This window comes from Marmota flaviventris, chromosome 1, assembly GCF_047511675.1.
Source record: "Marmota flaviventris isolate mMarFla1 chromosome 1, mMarFla1.hap1, whole genome shotgun sequence".
Taxonomy (NCBI): Eukaryota; Metazoa; Chordata; class Mammalia; order Rodentia; family Sciuridae; genus Marmota; species Marmota flaviventris.
In genome coordinates, this window is record NC_092498.1 from 180427398 (window position 1) to 180447696 (window position 20299).

The window sequence follows — 20299 nt, forward strand, 5'->3', positions numbered from 1 at the left end:
TATCTGGGATAATTTAATTCAGTCCCATAACTTCAAAAGAGCATACAATTTAGTTTACAAATATGCATCTTGAGCTCTGGATCTCAGAGGGAGAAAGTGGCTAAAATGGTGGAAAAGCCAGTGTGGCCAAGGTGGGATACAGGTGGTATCACCACAATTGGAACTCTGAGGTTAGGGGTTGGTTGGAACAAATCTGAGTACTGGACTATGTTTGGAAATGGACAACAGAAGTCTTAAAGGAAATGAGGAAACCCATGGATAGAGATGTTCAGTGCTTGTCTTGCTGGCCATCGAGAAGTGGCTGGAGCTCCTTCTTCCTCATGGCATGTGCCAAAAGTTGTCTGCTCTGTAAACCTCTTTGAAACATATTAGTTTTTGAATAGGCAATATATAAAGCATCTGGCATAAAATTCAAAGAGTACACAGTAGGATATGTCATAAAAATGTGGCTTCATCCCACCTCTTCCCATAGTTGCTCATTGTATAGAGACAACCACACTTACCAGTTATTACATTCATGTTTAGGTAGATGTCTTTGATATATATGTACACATTTATGTATATGTATTTTTTCAGATAGTTCATATAACATACTAATTAAATCTTATCTTTTTTTCATTTAACAACTTATCCCATAGTCCTTTGTACTTTTAATTTTATTATCAATGAAATCTCAGCCTGTAACACTATTGGTATATTGACAGTGTTCAACATTTGTTCCTTGTGGAAATTAATGAATGGTTTGATAATAGTATCTAATTCACCCTAAAACTAATTCATTCTAAAACTAAAACCACTAACAGGTTTTAGAAATACGTCATTTTAAAGTCCACCTCCAACATGCAGTGCTTTTTCTGGATAAATATCATATCCACCCTTCAAAGTAAATCACCCAAAATTCATCCTGCAAGAACCTTTCTTTTAATATTGACTTTCAGTTTCTCCTTTAGGGGTTGTCTTTAAACACTTAATAATAGTCTACTAGTTTTGATTGACCCCTAAATTCTTATTTGTTAATATAATAATAATAATAATAATAATAATAATAAATGTGAATAGTACTCTTAACAATAATCTTTATTGTGTCTTTGTGTCAGATACTTTGTTAGGCACTTTAAATGAGTAATCTCATTCATCCCTACAGTAGATCTGAGGATGTACTTCAGTGGTAGACCACATGCTTAGCATGTGCAAGGCCCTGGGTTTGCTCCCCTGCAACCCCCCCTCCGCTCCCCTCCACACAATCCCTACAACACATACATAAAGTAATTTCATAATCCTTATAATATACCTATCACTGCCTTGCAAGAATCATCTTGACTTATCTTGGGGTCATGTGTAGATCATTTCCTTAAATATCAATGACTTTTGGCCTCTGGCTACTCAAGATATCTCTAGAGTATGAGTGGGTCAGAATTACCAACACAATGACCACCTCCCAGGAGTGATCTTTAACCAAGAGGAGTGAATGTTGGTGTATCAATATTCTACTCTCTGGGAAAATCTTGAGTTCTGTTTTTTCACAGTCACTTCTAGGATCCTGAATGGTTGAGCCACAGTTACCCATGGCACTAAGCCCCCTTTCAACTCATCCTCTATTACCTTTCCTCCCTTCCCTATCTCATTTCCCTCCTGGACTCCTTCCTTGATCGCCTCCTAAATAAACTACTTGTACTTAAATCCTAGTTTTGGGATCTGCTTTTGGGAAAATAAGATATCAGGAAGCAGGTTTAGAGTGTTTTGAGTATCTGGCTCAAGTTCACCTGTACATCACATGGCAGTTAGGATATGAACCAGAAGCCATCCTCAAAAGCACCATCCCTTACTGCCAGCTAGATGTAAGCACCTCATACAGGCCTGTGAACTGTAAGCCAAAGTCAGAGTTTAGTCCTCTTGTCTGCTGCTGGGTGCCATTCTCTGTTCTGGAGTGTCTCTTTATCACCACAGCACGTTAGGATTGCATTTTATGCACCATTAGTTAAACACATGCGCTTGGAATTTGTTGCTGGAATTGTCATTTAAAGAAGACTCTTAAGTTGCTGAATATCTTCTCCTTACTTTTCTGCAGATAGCAACTTTATCCTCGCCAACGCCCAGGTGGCTAAAGGTTTCCCCATAGTCTACTGTTCCGATGGCTTCTGTGAGCTTGCTGGATTTGCCCGAACTGAAGTCATGCAGAAGAGTTGTAGCTGCAAGTTCTTATTTGGTGCTGAAACCAATGAGCAGCTGATGCTTCAAATAGAAAAATCACTGGAGGAAAAAACAGAATTCAAAGGAGAAATTATGTTCTACAAGAAGAACGGTGAGCTGGCTTTCTTTCGTGCTCAGGGAGAGTGTTAGAGGTCGCCCTTTTCCAACTCAGTGATTGTTCCATAAATCCCATTAAGGCTTAATGATATTTCACATAAATATGGTCTGCTAGAGAAGTTCCACAAATGACTTGGATGATGGCCTTGTTTTAGCCATTAGCCGCATAAACTGACTGGAAATTATAACTGTTCAATGTCAATATATACTAACTGAGTTAATATATGTTGAAACAAAGTGTATTGCTATTATAGTCATTTTTAAAATATATATTATATGTAGCAGTTATTAATATACTTAACAGGTGATCTTTTATTCAGGGATGGTTTTTCAAGGTTTATGCTTTTAGGGACCACATCTCGATCCCAGTCATAAAAGATGGAGTTCCAAGGGTTCACTGGCAGAAAAGGAAGTTAATTTAAAGGATATCAGCATTTGCAGTTTCTCTTCTCTGGTGTAGAGCTTTTCTCACTATTCTCTGAAATTTTAAGGACAAAACAAGAGACACTTGTTATTTCACGTTGGAATAAGTTTGCCTGGACTCAAAACAACAGTTCTCAAAAATACAAAGTATTTTCTTATGGCTGAAGTTTTATGATTCTTCTGTAATGAAAGACCTAGAGATGGGTATGGTGTCTGTAGTACTTAGGTCCTGTGCATTAACAAGTAGCACTACCACATGGGCCTGGAGAGTTGGAGGAAGTCCAAGAGGCAATGTATGGGGAAAATGCTAAATAAAAAATTTAGACCAAACTATCATTTCCGAGAGTCTATAATTATCCCTCTTCCTTTAAAAGCTTTCTGTTTTAGTCTGCTTTGCATTGCTGGGACCTATATCCCTGACAAGAACAATTTAGAGGAAGAGAAGTTTATTTTGACTCACAGTTTCAGGGGTACAGTCCACGGTCAGCCGACTTTATAGCTCTGATCCTGAGATGAGGCAGAATATCATGGCAGAAGAACATGGCAGAGAAAAGCAGCTCAGAACATGGCAGCAAGGAAACAGAGAGAGCTCCACTTACCAAGGACAAAACATAACCCCCAAAGGCATGCCCCCAGTGACCTACTTCCTTCACCTACCTGCCTATAGTTTCCACCCCAATCCATTCAAGTGCGTTAATCTACAGATTGGAGTATGTCTCATAATCTCATCACTTTGCCTCTGAACATTCTTGCATTGTCTCCCTCATAAGCTTTTGGGGGACACCTCATATCCATAACCCTTTCCTTGCACAGATACCAAGCTAAAAATATATTCCCAGAGTTCTTTGTAGTTCGGTTGTGCATTGCAGCTAAGTTTGGGGACAAGGATAGGTGGAAAGGAATCATCTATACAAATTCAAGGTAATATCCCTGAAAGTGAAATTGTTTTCCTTCTGATTATTCTCTTTCTCCTTTCACATGGTATTACAGATAAAATGTGGTCTTGTCAAATATTTTTATATTGAGGCCATAACCCCCCATACGATTATATTTGAAGACATGGCTCTTAAAGATATAATTAAGGTTTAATGAGGTCATGAGAGTGGGGCTTTAATCCATTGTGACTTATGTCCTTATGAGAAGTGGAAGAGCCACCAGAGGTGTGCACACACAGGGAAAAGGCCATGTGAGAATACAGGAAGTCAGCTCTCTGTAAGCCAAGGAGAGAGGCCTCAGGAGAAATCAAATCCACCAGCCACCTCAATCTTAGGTTTCAGCTGTGAGAACATAAAATTCTCTTGTTTCAACCACTGCATTTTGTGATGGCAGCCCGAGTAAACGAATACATGTCGATCAGAATGTTAAGCAAAGCTGGAAAGGCAGCTTTCAACCACTTGACAAGGGCAATAGAGTAGTGGGATGTGACAGAGCTACCTTTCCACCTCAGACAAAACCAAACATATTTCTATCTTGTTTGAGTTACTCTTTGGGGGGGTCTTTATGTAACAACTTTTAAATTGTACTCTATCTCAGAATCTCTCATCCTTATCACTGTTAACATTTTGTAGTGATTCTTTCTTGTGGGGTATTGTACACTGAAGATGATCAACTGCACCCCTGGCCTCTGGATCTCATACCCAATAAGCTGGGGATATTAAAGTCAATGCCAAGTAGAAAAAAAGAAACCTGCATCTTCATCCCTTTTTATAGTTTATTTGTCCTTGGAGGACATTCCTTAATTGTGTGGATTTGGGATATGCAGGAGTCTTGAAGTAGTGGAGAGCACCCCTCTGGAACAAGGTTATACCCCAGTTCTTTGGCACAAGGCACATGATTCAGACCATTGTATTCTTCTCAATGTCAGTAGATGAGGCCAGCATAGCAAATATAATAAAATAAAAGGATTCTAGCTCTACTAATTATACCATAACCATTAAAAAGAAGGCCTGAGGTGTTAAAAAAGAAAAAAAAAAAGGAGGTTGTTTCTGGGAGTGTGGACTGGCAGGGAGCAATAAAACCTCCATCTGGTGGAACAAAGGAGAAGAATATCCTTTGTCTGCAATATCCACTGACTCAGACTCATCCTTCTTAAGATAGGTGACTTGTGTAGGTCACTCCACACCCATTTGATTGTCTTCCTTCTTAAGCCTTTTTGAAATACCGAAATGTGCCACCACTGAGAAAGGGTCAGGCCAAAAAGGAGACTCAGAGATGAAGAACAAATGATGGAGCCTTTGGACGCTCAACCATAGAAAGACTTTCCACAGCCTAATTTCTTATAAGATACCTTGCAGTCCTGGAAGAATGTGGGTGGAAATTTTTTTTTTCTGTAACTTTTATTTATTTATTTATTTTTTTATTGGTTGTTCAAAACATTACAAAGCTCTTGACATATCATATTTCATACATTAGATTCAGGTGGATTATGAACTCCCATTTTTATCCCAAATAGAGATTGCAGAACACATCAGTTACACATCCACATTTTTACATAATGCCATATTAGTAACTGTTGTATTCTACTACCTTTCCTATCCTCTACTATCCCCCCTCCCCTCCCATCTTCTCTCTCTACCCCATCTACTGTAATTCATTTCTCTCTTGTTTTTTCCCCCATTCCCCTCACAACCTCTTATATGTAATTTTGTATAACAATGGGGGTCTCCTTCCATTTCCATGCAATTTCCCTTTTCTCTACCTTTCCCTCCCACCTCATGTCTCTGTTTAATGTTAATCTTTTCCTCCTGCTCTTCCTCCCTGCTCTGTTCTTAGTTGCTCTCATTATATCAAATAAGACATTTGGCGTTTGTTTTTTAGGGATTGGCTAGCTTTACTTAGCATAATCTGCTCTAGTGCCATCCATTTCCCTGCAAATTTCATGATTTTGTCATTTTTTAGTGCTGCATAATATTCCATTGTGTATAAATGACACATTTTTTTTATCCATTCATCTATTGAAGGGCATCTGGGTTGGTTCCACAGTCTAGCTATTGTGAATTGTGCTGCTATGAACATCGATGTGGCAGTGTCCCTGTAGTACGCTCTTTTAAGGTCTTCAGGGAATAGTCTGAGAAGGGCAATAGCTGGGTCAAATGGTGGTTCCATTCCCAGCTTTCCCAGGAATCTCCATACTGCTTTCCAAATTGGCTGCACCAATTTGCAGTCCCACCAGCAATGTACAAGAGTACCCTTTTCCCCACATCTTCTCCAGCACTTGTTGTTGTTTGACTTCATAATGGCTGCCAATCTTACTGGAGTGAGATGGTATCTTAGGGTGGTTTTAATTTGCATTTCTCTGACAGCTAGAGATGGTGAGCATTTTTTCATGTACTTGTTGATTGATTGTATGTCCTCCTCTGAGAAGTGTCTGTTCAGGTCCTTGGCCCATTTGTTGATTGGGTTATTTTTTTTCTTACTGTTTAATTTTTTGAGTTCTTTGTATACTCTGGATATTAGGGCTCTATCTGAAGTGTGAGGAGTAAAAATTTGTTCCCATGATGTAGGCTCCCTATTTACCTCTCTTATTGTTTCTCTTGCTGAGAAAAAACTTTTTAGTTTAAGTAAGTCCCATTTGTTGATTCTTGTTATTAACTCTTGTGCTATGGGTGTCCTATTAAGGAATTTGGAGCCCGACCCCACAATATGTAGATCGGAGCCAACTTTTTCTTCTATCAGACGCAGAGTCTCTGATTTGATATCAAGCTCCTTGACCCATTTTGAGTTAACTTTTGTGCATGGCGAGAGGAGGGGATTCAGTTTCATTTTGTTGCATATGGATTTCCAGTTTTCCCAGCACCATTTGTTGAAGATGCTATCCTTCCTCCATTGCATGCTTTTAGCCCCTTTATCAAATATAAGATAGTTGTAACTTTGTGGATTAGTCTCTGTGTCCTCTATTCTGTACCATTGGTCCACCCGCCTGTTTTGGTACCAGTACCATGCTGTTTTTGTTACTATTGCTCTGTAGTATAGTTTGAAGTCTGGTATCGCTATACCGCCTGATTCACACTTCCTGCTTAGCATTGTTTTTGCTATTCTGGGTCTTTTATTTTTCCATATGAATTTTATGATTGCTTTCTCTATTTCTACAAGAAATGCCGTTGGGATTTTGATTGGCATTGCATTAAACCTATAGAGAACTTTTGGTAATATCGCCATTTTGATGATGTTAGTTCTGCGTATCCATGAACAGGGTATATTTTTCCATCTTCTAAGATCTTCTTCTATCTCTCTCTTTAGGGTTCTGTAGTTTTCATTGTATAAGTCTTTCACCTCTTTTGTTAGGTTGATTCCCAAGTATTTTATTTTATTTTTTGAGGATATTGTGAATGGGGTGTTTTTCCTCATTTCCGTTTCAGAAGTTTTGTCGCTGATATACAGAAATGCCTTTGATTTATGCGTGTTGATTTTATATCCTGCCACTTTGCTGAATTCATTTATTAGTTCTAGTAGTTTTTTTAGACCCTTTTGGGTCTTCTAGGTATAGAATCATGTCGTTTGCAAATAGTGATAATTTAAGTTCTTCTTTTCCTATTTTTATGCCTTTAATTTCTTTCATCTGTCTAATTGCTCTGGCCAGTGTTTCGAGAACTATATTGAATAGAAGTGGTGAGAGAGGGCGTCCCTGTCTTGTTCCAGATTTTAGAGGGAATGCCTTCAATTTTTCTCCATTCAGAATGATGCTAGCCTGAGGCTTAGCATAGATTGCTTTTACAATGTTGAGGTAAGTTCCTGTCATCCCTAGTTTTTCTAATGTTTTGAACATAAAGGGATGCTGTACTTTGTCGAATGCTTTTTCTGCATCTATCGAGATGATCATGTGGTTCTTATGGTTAAGTCTATTGATGTGGTGAATAACATTTATTGATTTCCATATATTGAACCATCCTTGCATCCCAGGGATGAATCCTACTTGATCATGGTGCACAATTTTTTTGATGTGTTTTTGTATCCGATTCGCCAGAATTTTATTGAGGATTTTTGCATCTAGATTCATTAGAGATATTGGTCTGTAGTTTTCTTTCTTTGAGGTGTCTTTGTCTGATTTCAGAATCAGAGTGATGTTGGCCTCATAGAATGAATTTGGAAGAGCTCCCTCTTTTTCTATTTCCTGAAATAACTTTGAAAGTATTGGTATTAATTCTTCTTTAAAGGTTTTGTAAAACTCTGCTGTATACCCATCCAGTCCTGGGCTTTTCTTGGTTGGTAGTCTTTTGATTGCTTCTTCTATTTCATCCATTGATATTGGTCTGTTCAAATTGTGTGTATCCTCCTGACTCAGTCTGGGCAATTCATGTGACTTAAGAAATTTATCGATGTCTTCACTGTCTTCTATTTTATTGGAATATAGGTTTTCAAAATAATTCCTAATTATCTTCTATATTTCTGTAGTATCTGTTGTGATGTTGCCTTTTTCATCCCGTGTGTTAGTAATTTGAGTTCTCTCTCTTCTTCTCTTCGTTAGCATGGCTAAGGGTCTGTTGATCTTATTTATTTTTTCGAACAACCAACTTTTAGTTTTGTCAATTTTTTCAATAGTTTCTTTTGTTTCCATTTCGTTGATTTCCGCTCTGATTTTAATTATGTCTTGTCTTCTGCTACATTTGCTGTTGTTTTGCTCTTCCTTTTCTAGGGCTTTGAGATGAAGTGTGAGCTCATTTATTTGTTGGTTTTTTCTTTTTTTGAGGAATGACCTCCAGGCGATGAATTTCCCTCTTAAAACTGCTTTCATTGTGTCCCATAGATTCCGATATGTTGTGTCTGTATTTTCATTTATCTCTAAGACTTTTGATTTCCTCCTTGATGTCTTCTGTAACCCATTGATCATTCAGTAACACATTGTTCATTTTCCATGTGATGTAGGATTTTTCCTTCCTTCTTTTATCATTGATTTCCAGTTTCATTCCATTATGATCAGATAAAATGCATGGTATTATCTCCACCCCTTTATATTTACTGAGGGTTGCCCTATGGCATAAGATATGGTCTATTTTTGAGAAGAATCCATGTGCTGCTGAGAAAAAAGTATATCCTCTTGATGATGGTTGATATACTCTATATATGTCAGTTAAGTGTAGGTTATTGATTGTGTTATTGAGTTCTATAGTTTCTTTATTCAACTTTTGTTTGGAGGATCTGTCCAATGGTGAGAGACGTGTGTTGAAGTCACCCATAATTATTGTGTTGTGGTCTATTTGATTGTTGAACTTGAGGAGAATTTGTTTCATGAACGTCGCAGCACCATTATTTGGTGCATAAATATTGATAATTGTTATGTCTTGTTGGTGTATGGTTCCTTTTAACAGTATATAATGTCCTTCCTTATCCCTTTTGATTAACTTAGTCTTGAATTCGATTTTATTCGATACGAGGATGGCCACCCCTGCTTGCTTACGAGGACCGTGTGCGTGGTATATTTTTTCTCAACCTTTCACCTTCAGCCTGTGTATGTCTTTTCGATTCAGATGTGTCTCCTGGAGGCAGCATATTGTTGGATTTGTTTTTTTAATCCATGTTACCAGCCTATGTCTCTTTATTGGAGAGTTTAAGCCATTAAAGTTTAGAGTTACTATTGATATATGGTTTGTACTTCCAGCCATGTTGATTATTTGTCTTTTTTTTTTATTTAGTTTGTTTCTCCATGATTAGCTTCCCCCCCGCCCTCTGTCTTTACTGAGGTACTTCCCACTGATGGTTTTGGTTATTGTTTTTCATTTCTTCCTCGTGTAGTGTTTTGCTCAAGATGCTTTGCAATGCTGGTTTTCTGGCTGCATATTCTTTTAACTTTTGTTTATCATGAAAGATTTTTATTTCGTTGTCATACCTGAAGCTTAATTTTGCTGTATACAAAATTCTTGGTTGGCATCCATTGTCTTTCAGAGTTTGAAATACGTTGTTCCAGGATCTTCTCGCTTTCAGCGTCTGTGATGAAAAATCCGTTGTTAACCTTATTGATTTACCCCTGAATGTAATCTGCCTCCTTTCTGTTGTAGCTTTTAATATTTTCTCTTTGTTCTGTATATTGGATATCTTCATAACAATGTGTCTTGGCGTTGGTCTACTGTGATTTTGTGTGCTCGGTGTCCTGTATGCATCTACAATTTGTATATCCGTTTCCTTTTTTATTTCTGGAAAGTTTTCTATAATTATTTCATTCAGCAGGTTGCTCATTCCCTTGGTTTGAACCTCTATACCTTCCTCTATCCCGATGACTCTTAAGTTTGGTTTTTTTATGTTATCCCATATCTCTTGGATGTTTTTCTCGTAATTTTTTGCCAGCCTTTCTGAGTTGGCTAGTCTCTTTTCAAGATGATATATTTTGTCTTCATTATCTGACGTTCTGGCTTCTACTTGCTCCACTCTGTTAGTGATACTCTCATTTGAGTTTTTAATTTGGTTTATAGTTTCCTTCATTTCTAGAATTATTGTTTGATTTTTTTTATAATCTCTATCTCCTGATAAAGATGCTTAATTTCTTCTTTTATCTGTTTATGTAATTCATTTTTAATGTGTTCTTTCACTGTTTGAATTTGCTGTCTCATATCCTCTTTAAGGTTCCATTCCATGTGTCTAAGGTATTCCTTGAGTTCTTTATTTGACCACTTTTCTGATGCCTCTAGGTCCTCCTGAATATTTAGGCTGTCCTGCATTGTTTGTACTCCTTTTCTTCCTTGCTTTTTCATGCTGCTCATGTTACTTCTTGTTCTGTTTGACTGCTGAGTTACTGTTTACTCCTATAAATTTATTTGATGCTGTTGCCGCCGGTTTCAATGGAGTTATCTCCTCCGCCGCATTCTGGTCGGTGGAAATTATTTGAAGGCACCACCCAGCTCTGAGCCGACACCTTGAGGAGTTGTCTGATATTCTGAGCAAAGTAATTGATCCAGGTACAAAGGATTGAAAATTGCCATCTACTCTATGCTAATCTTGCTGTATTATAGCTATTTATATAAATGCTTATTTATATGCATATTCCTAGTGCATGGAACCTTCATCAGGTGGTAGTTTGTTGTAATGCTTGCTGAAGGAAATTAAATTACTAGAGGGACCTATGTATACTTGAGAGCATGTCTGCATTTCTGATTTTTAAAACCATGCATATGACCCCAACAGGCTTATTTCTCTCCTTCAAGGATTATTTTCATTTAAAATGCTTTAGAAAGCCCTACACCTATCCTGTTGGTCCATTGATTCATTTCTGGCACAATCTCTGATGTACCCCTTAGGCATTTAAAACTGAGTTTTGTAGCTGGGGGTGCTCCACAAATGGCGTCTTCATATCTCTTGCCATCACTGTAGATCTTTCTCAATTTTTTTCTCATCTTCATTCTTTCTCTTTGGAGAGTAAGAGGTAAGCAAACTCACCCCTCACACACAGAAGCAAAGGGATCCTTTGAGGAAATAAACTTGTGCATCCCTTTATGCTATCACATTTCCTCAAGAGTAGGAAGCCACCTCCACATTGGTACAGAGTTGGCCTGCTATGCAGCTTCTCTGAAGAGTCCCAAATGAGGAAGGATAAAAAGGTCACTTCTACCTTCAGGGTTTCCAAAAAAAAACCATCCAGTGCAGCTTCACCGTGCTGCAGGGTCTATCTCTGGCTTCTCTTGTTCTTCCTCAGAATCTATCAAGCTGAGACTCTACAAACTGGGATATCGTGCCATATTTGTTTTCTTCCTGGTCTTTAACTTTAATGGCACTGAAATATGTCTTCTCTATGTCATGGAAGACCATCATTATTGGATCTCCTAGTACCAGCCCTTGTGTATTCACCTTAACATATCCTCTCTACAGAGAGCTTATCTTACAAGCCTACTTTCATATTAAATATGTCCAATAACATTACTCTCCTTCCTTAGGGAGAACCTGTATCCAGGAATAGAAAGGCTACTAAGGAATAAAGATTAAAGGAGGAAATTAAAATGATGTGATTTTGTAAAAATATTTTCCTGATATATATATTTTAGGGCTACTGTTATCAAGTACCATTAAGTAAGTTTCTTAAACAGAAATACATTGTCTCACAGTTCTGGAGACTGGAAGTTCAAGATCCAGCTGTCTACTGAGTTGGTTCCTTTTGAGGGCTATGTGTTTGAGAGAATGTGTTCCTTATCTCACCTTGACTTTGGTGGTTTGGTGCTAATTTAGGGGTTTCCTTGGCTTGTAGAAACATCACCCCAAACTCTGTCTTCATCGTAATGTGATGTTCTCACTGTGAGTGTCCCCTTTTATGTGGAATCTTTTCATATTGGATTAGATCTTAACCTAATGATCTCCTTTTAACATGACTACCTTTCTTAAAGATCATATCTCCAAATATGATCTCATTATGAGTTACTGAGTATTGGACTCAAACATGCATTTTTAGATAGACAAAATTCAACCATATACACCTAGTTACAGTCACATGAAATATTCTAATATTTAAGTCATTCACCCAAGAATATAAACTGGCCAATAAACCTTTATGCACAAACATTCTTGCTTCCTCTAAGGTCTTTGCTCTTAAACCTCTGCATTCTCTGTGGAAATGGAGATGGTACCACTTCCCAAGGGCACTTTACAAATCTCTAGAGGCATTCAACTCAAAAATTAGAGAGTTGTTGTTTTTTCATTTAATGGACAAAAGTCAAGAGATGCCAACTGTCCTGTAGTGTGTTGGCTGATCCTGCAGTTGAAAAATTGTTTAGAGTCTGGCATGACCTTCTTACACCCTGTCAGACTTTACAAGAAGTAAAACATTGGTTCCTAATTGCCTTGACCCAGAACTTAATGTACAAAGTGTTTTGTTTGTTTATTTGTTTGTTTTTTAAAGAAGGTTTTAATTTCCCACTAAGTTTCCAAGAACCAAACCAGTGTGAGGAAGATTGAACTTGGTCCTGCTCAGAGTTTCACCATTTCAGAACACCTTATCAGAGACTCATAATTCTTGTCCCTGACACAGCACATCTGTATGAATTCTGCACTTGGACTTGGTATATTCTCAGTGATTCTCCACATTGGTGCAGTTACCCAGTTACATTATTATATCCTCTACTCTAGTTGGTCATACCTAATTTTTTTCAGAGATCACTTTTACTTTGCTTGGTTACTGCTAATAATAATAATAATAATAATAATAATAATAATGTGTGTGTGTTTAATACTGGGGAATTAATCTAGTACTAATTAACGACTGAACTATATCCCCAACCACTTTTTATTTTTTGACACAGGGTCTCACTAAGTTGTTGAGGGTAATAATATATTTTTAATGAAAATAATGTATATATAGGCAATTTTGATTATGGTAGTTTTCATTTCTAAATAGTAAAGAGAATTACAAATATTTGTTTAAAAAGGAAAGCTGAGGTCCGATAGAATCGTGAGTGACTCTCACAAACTCACTCACTCCCAAGTCACCTTTGAGGTTTGCCATTTCCTCATAACTTCCTGAAATATTGCTTATTTAATATTTTTCTTTATGTGGATTCACTTTTTGTAAACTTCAATAAATTGAAAGCAAAAGAAAATTAAATCACTACTGTGTGCAGAAAACCAGGATAACTAGCTTCAAATAGAAGGCAATAATAAATAAATAGATGATAAAAACATTGTTCTTAAACTTTAATCTTAAAAAGTAAAGATTATGTCCTGAAATAGAAGTAATAACAAACCTAAATGATTATATTATGCCAGGTAGCATGTGCTATGTTATTTAACTGTCCAAATAACCCTTCAAATAAAGATGAGTTGTCTCCTGTTTACAGTTCGGGAAGTTGTGAGGCAAAAATATGATTTAAGCATAGGTCTATATGTTGTATCTTAAAAAGTGTCCAACTTATTTTCCTATCCATCTCATTTCCTTGTTTTCCTTACTATTGTGTTCACCTTTCTGTATTTTCACATGAAATTGAATTATGTTAAATATTCAGAAAAAAATAAATTTGAATCTGTTTATTTCCTCCCTCCCTCTCTTTTTCCTTCTTTTATTAATTTTTTAAGGTAATATGCTTCCACAAGGATAATCCTTGCTTGCTGTTTATCTGTGTGTGTGTGTGTGTGTGTGTGTGTGTGTGTGTTTGGTGCTGGGAATTGAACCCAGGGCCTTGTGCATGTGAGGCAAGCATTCTACCAACTGAGCTATACCCCCAGTCCTTTAAAAAAAGTGTGAGAGAGGACAGAAATTGCTGATACCAGGAAGGTGAAGAGCCTTCTTTAGGGTTGAAATGGAAGGAGGAAAAGATGAGATTGGTAGACACAGGAAGAAAAGGGGACAAAAGGGGTGAAAGGTAGAGGGAGAAATGGGGAAAAATCTGCTGATCTCATATGCATTTCCATCAAAATATGTACAGGTAGGCTTGATGCAGGCTTGTGTGCTAGATGCATGCTTTATTACTTCAAATACACGTAACACATACATATTAAAATGCAAGATATTTATGTGTACCATGTAAAATAATCTTGTGAACTACAAAGAGCATTCACATTACTAATTGGTCAAGATACTGTCTTTGTTCAAATGTACACATAAACTGTCTGAACCAGGTATATTCATATACAGTCTTACAAGATAGTCCATGATAAATGACAAAAGAGAGCAAATTTCTTCATGAGTTCCTGTTTTACAATGAGCTGATCATAGCAGATATTATAGTAAGAGATATTATTACTTTCCTTCTTTTTAAAAGTTAAACTAGCAGAAGAAGGTGATCGTGGGATAGAAGAGAAGTGAGAACGGGTAGGATTAGGGACTGAAAAGGATAAAACTATATTCTATGCATTTATGAATATATCAACATGAACTATAAATAAATAAAAGAATAATTTGCAAATTTCTATACTGAAGATATGCAACATGATGTTATAAGGCACACATATAGTAAAATGATTACATAATGGAACAAATTAACTTTTCCATCATCTCACATAATCACCATCCTTCCTCCTGTGACAAGAACAACTATAACTGACTAAATTAGAAAATATCCTGAATATAATATTCTGCTACAAACTATAGTCTTATTGTTGTACATTGCTTCTTTTCTCCTGTTCATCTTACATGTTTACTACTTTGTATCATTTGATCTATTTGTTTCCATATTCTCTCCTCTACTCTGAACCAACTAATTATTGTTTTATTCTCTGTCTTTATGTATTTGACGTTTTTTTTTTTTTAAAGATTTTACAAATAAGTAAGATCATGCAGTATTTTTTAAGTATGTGGGTTATTTTACTTATTCCTCTAAATCCATCCAGATTATGGCATATTCCAGGGTCTCCTTTTTTAAGGCTGAAAAGTATCTCACTGTATGTTTCTATACATACCATAATTTATTTTATTCACTCATCCTTTGATGAACACCTAGATTCTTCCATATATTGGCTATTGTGACTAATGCTTCTGTGAGCATGGGAGTGCAAATATCTTAACTAGGTGGTGATTCCATTTGCTTTGGATATATACCCAGAAGATAGATTGCTGGGTCATAAGGAAGTTCTATTTTTAATTTCCATAGGAACTTCTGTAATCTTTTCCATGATGGCTGCACCATTCTCACTTCTACCCCAGTATTCATTTCCACTACCTTTCCAGTATATTAGGACTCCCTTTCCTTTACTCTCTAGACTTGTCATCTTGTATCCTTTTAATAAAAACCACCCTACCAGCTATGAGATGGCCTCTCATGGTGATTTTGATTTGTGTTTTCTTGATGATTAGAGATGTCAATCACCTTTTCATTTACCTTCTGGTGATTTTTATGTCATCATTGGAGAAATGTTTATTCAAGACCATTTTTTGCTCATTTTTAAAAAATAATTTATTTTGACATAGGGCTGAGGATAGAACCCAGTATCTCCACAAGTGCAAGGCAAGCACTCTACCACTGAGTTACAACCCCAGCCCACTCCTTTTTAAATGGGATTATATATCTTCTTGATTTTGGATTATGTAAGTTATTTATAAATCTTAGATATTAACCCTTCATTTGGTATATGATTTATAAACATTGTTTCCCAATTCATAGCTTGCCTGTTCATGCGGTTGATGATTTATGATACTGTACTGAAACATTTTAGTTTGATGTAGTCCTCTTTATTAATTTCTGCTTTTGTATCCTGAAGTTTTGTTGCAATATACAAAAAGTCATCGCCAAGGTGAATGTCAAAGAGTTTTCCCCTGTTGTCTTCTATATTTTCAAGTCTTACATTTAGATTTTTATCCACTCTGAGTGGGTTTTTTTCAGATGGTGTAAGATAAGGGTCAATTTCATCTTTTTCATATGGAAATACAGTTTTCCCAGCACTGTTTATTGAAGAGACTGCTCTTTCCCTACCTATTGTATCTTCTTGGTGCCATCGTCAAAAAATTAGTTGACCATCTATGTTTGGATTTATTTCTTGGCTCTCAATTTTATCCACTCTTTTCATGACAGTATGATATTGTTTTTATTACTCTAGCATTGTAATGTAATTTTGAATCACATGTGATGCCTCCAACTTAGTTATTCTATTTTTTTCCTTATAATTATTTTGACAATTTGAGCTGTTTTTTGGTGCCCTATAATTTTTAAGATTATTATTTTTTTCAATCTCTATGAAAAACGTCATTGGGATTTTGTTAGAGATTGTATTGAACCTGTATGTCACATTTGGTAGTCTGGACACTTTTAACAATATTAATTCTTTTGATCCATAAGCATGGACAATTTTTCATTTATGTGTGTCCTCTTCAGTTCCTCAGTGCCCGGTCTTCCAGCTCTGTTACTTTCCTTTTAAGTTTACATATAAGATATTCTTAGTAAGTTCTTTCATGCTCATTCAATATGACTCTGTGGCAGATTTTTAGAATATTTGATTAAACCCTCTAGGTGTTTTAGAATTGGAGCACAATATAGGAAAGGAAATAAAGGCTTGGGGTTGTAGAATGTCAGATTATTCTCAAAATTAGCATTTTAAATGTGCAGCATATGTGACTTCCCCAAGTTGACTGTTAGGAGATGGCTTATGGAATTGCATACAGAATGGTTTTGTGTAAGATCCAAATTTCAGAGAAAAGGGTGCTGTGCCCATTCATGTAATAAATGAATAGCAAGAACATGGTTTTAATGGAAGCATAGTGTCTAAATGTGTATTTTATATGGATACAAGAGTTCCCAGCATGGGCATCACTTGTAGTTGCTTTAGAATTTCACTACATCTAGAGAGTGATGAGGCAAGCTAGCTAAGAATCTATTTTAGCAATTAGAGAAATGCAAATAAAAACTACACTAAGATTTCACCTTACTCCAGTCAGATTGTCAATCATCAAGAATACAGGAAATAATAAATGTTAGTGAGAATATGGGGGAAAAGGCACACTTACACATTGCTGGAAGGACTGCAGATTAGTGCAACTACTATGGAAAGCAGTATGGAGATTCCTCAGAAAAGTGAGAATGGAACCACCATTTGACCCAGCTATCCCACTCCTTGATTTATACCCAGAGGACTTAAAATCATCATATTACAGTAATGCAGCCAAGTCAATGTTTATAGCAGCTCAATTCACAATAGCTAAATTATGGAACCAACCTAGTTGGTTTAGGTGTCCCTCAAAAGATGAATGGATAAAGAAAATGTGGTATATATATTGAATGGAATATTACTCAGCTTTAAAGAAGAGTGAAATTATGGCATTCACCAGTAAATAGATGGAGTTGCAGAATATCATGCTGAGCAAAGTAAGCCAATCTCACAAAACCAAAGGCCGAGTGTTTTCTCTAATATGCAGAAGCTAATTCACAATCAGGCAGGGGGCACTAGAGAAGAATAGTGTTACCCTAGACTAGGTAGAGGGAAGTGATGGGAGGAGACGGGAGGGGAGGTGGGGTTAGGAAGGATAGTAGAATGAAACAGTCATTATGACTTTATGTGTATATGTGACTACATGACTAATCTGATTCTACAATATGTACACTCAGAAAAATGAGAAACTATATCCCATCTATGTATGATATATCAAAGTGCATAAGTGCATTCTACTGTTGTTTATAACTAATTAAAAAAAATTTAAAAATTAATAAAAATATATTTTAACAAGAACTGGAGAAACAAACCTTGAGATTATAGAAAATAAACTGCTTTTTAAATTTTTTTTTTAATCTTGAGTTTGAGTGAGACATGAAGAAGAAGAAAAATCCCCCTAAACAAAACAAGCTTATTTTCCCATCCAGCCTTTCTATAGATCCAAACCAGAATCCACGCCAAGTAAGAGGGGCAGCATAGTGACAAATGCAGGGCTTTCCATAAAAATCTCCTCAGACTATCGAGGACATCAAAGTCATCAGCACTATGGGCATTTAGCTCACAAGGGACCGTGACATTGGCAGCAGCTGAGAGCATCCAAGTGAGTCTGGAGGATGATGCCAAATTTAGATTCTTGCATCACTGGAATCCAAGGTGGCTAGTTTGTGAGGAAATCTCTGCTGAATCTTAGAAGTACTTGTGAAGATCTTCAAGGGGACTTGGTTTCCCGGAAAGCTGTGAAAGTGAGACCTTGAAAACATTTTTCTGTGAAATGGACTTGATTGTGTTCTTACAGCCTAATGGAGTCATGGAAGCAGAACATGGTTCACCTGGTGTCGCAGTTATCTGTTGTTGTGTTATCTATGCTACCTTCTGACCCGGTTGCTTAAAATATGTGTTATTGTATCTTTCAATTCAGGATGAGGTTAGGTTGATGATTTTTTTTTCCATGTGGAATTAGTAGGGGTTGGTTATTCGATGTTATTTTTTTCCATGTGGAATTAGTAGGAGTTGGCTATTCAGATGGGGGATGCACAGGTTAGGAGGGTCTCAGATGGCTTCCCTCATTTCTAGCATCTTGAAAGGATGGGATCAATCAAAATGCTTAGATGTGCACTCCTTGGCGTGGAAATCTGAGTGGTCTATGCAGAAGCTACAAGACCTTTTATGATCTAATCTAGGGAGCTCTATAGCTAATTTCTGTTATATTATTTTAGCTTGAGCAGCCACAAATCCACTGATTCATGGGAAGGAGACCTTGACCCCACCTCTTTTTATTTTATTTTTTCATTTGTGCAATATTATTATTCATAATAGCAGGATTCATCATGCCATATTTATACATGCACATAATTTGATCAATATCACTCCCTGGTGCCTTCCCTTTACAATTCCTCTTCTTGATAAGGATACCAAAGAATGTGTTTCTTTACCTTTTAGAGAAGCACACTCTGCATGTACATGTATGTGTGCATGTACGTCCATGTACCAAAAGGCAAAACAGCATTTCATTCTGATGTGTGTAAAATCTGTAGATTTCATGTAGTCCATAGAGCCAACGAATAGATTCCATGCTTACTACAACTAAATGTAGTAGACAACCATAGGTCAGATTTTCTTTTTCTTTCTCTCCATTGCTTTCTCCTGACTGATTCCCCTGAGGCCTTTCCTGAGACTCTGTATATCCTCAAAAAAAAAAAAAAACAAAAACATGCGTTGATCTTTATGTTTTAGTTGAAGATTTTTAAAATTATTTCCAGTATATCTTCTCAGTCTTGGTAGGAGATTAATATTTTTATATATCTCTCATGGGACTTTTACATTCCAGAGGTGAATCTCACAAATGCTAATACAGTAAACAACTTCAAAATTATTGTAGCAGGGAGATGGGCTCCGAAAGAATATGCACCAAAAGCAGCATGCACCAGGTGTAGAAGGAGCCTGCCTTTCTGTCTCTCCTTCTGCTGTGGATCTCCAAGCCTCATAGTTGTAAACATAGGCACCATCCCTGATCTACTTCTCAGATATCTGAACAAGCCACTCAGAGATGAGAGGCTGTTCTTTCCTGGTGGCCATAGTTAGGGTTGCATTGTTTAATCAATGGGCTGGTGTTTTACGTCAGTTTTGTTATTGAAGTGCCCTGTGCTGACTCAAGCTCTCCAGTGCAGAGGAGGATCAGAACAAAGGGAGACATTCGGGTAGATCAGGCTGCAAAGCATTCATCAGGAACTGCTTAGCTTGGCTTGTCCTGCCAAGCTTGAGCATTCTCTATTACTGCCTAACTAGATTCTTCCACGTTTTCACTTCTTTAAAGCCAGCCTTAACACTTTCCTGACTCAGCACAGAAAACTTCATAAAACCGTAATGGCTCACATTTATTATGCAATCACTGTGGGCTAAGCCCTATGCTCTACTTTTGTTTCATTGATCCTTTCATCAGCCTTTGAGGCAGATCTTACTAATATCCCATTTTACAGTTAAAGATATTGATTCACATAGAAGTTAGGTGGAAGAGTTGGATACAGTTGCTGGCAGACTTACTCCTAGGAGGCCCTTTTACTTTGTTTCTTTAGTATTGGGATTGAACTGAAGGGCACTTACCACTGAGGCACATCTCCAGTCCTTTTTATTTTTAATTTTTAGACATGTCTCACTACGTTTGCTTAGAGCCTCACTAAGTTGCTGAGGCTAACTTTGAACTTGTGATCCTCCTTCCTCAGCTTCCAAAGTTACCAGAATTACAGACATGTGCTACCACACCTAGCTTGTACTGTTAATCAGAAAGTCAGGCTCACATAATGAT

The 20299-nt window shown here is 36.9% G+C and overlaps 1 protein-coding gene across 1 annotated transcript in view; it reads left to right on the forward strand.

Moving 5' to 3' along the window:
* The window catches only part of Kcnh8 (potassium voltage-gated channel subfamily H member 8), a 346203-nt gene that overhangs the window by 116884 nt on the left and 209020 nt on the right, over positions 1 to 20299 (forward strand). The window contains exon 2 of the mRNA XM_027923181.2: positions 2069 to 2302. Within this exon, the coding sequence (XP_027778982.1) occupies positions 2069 to 2302 (234 nt within the window). The remainder of the gene's footprint in view (positions 1 to 2068; positions 2303 to 20299) is intronic.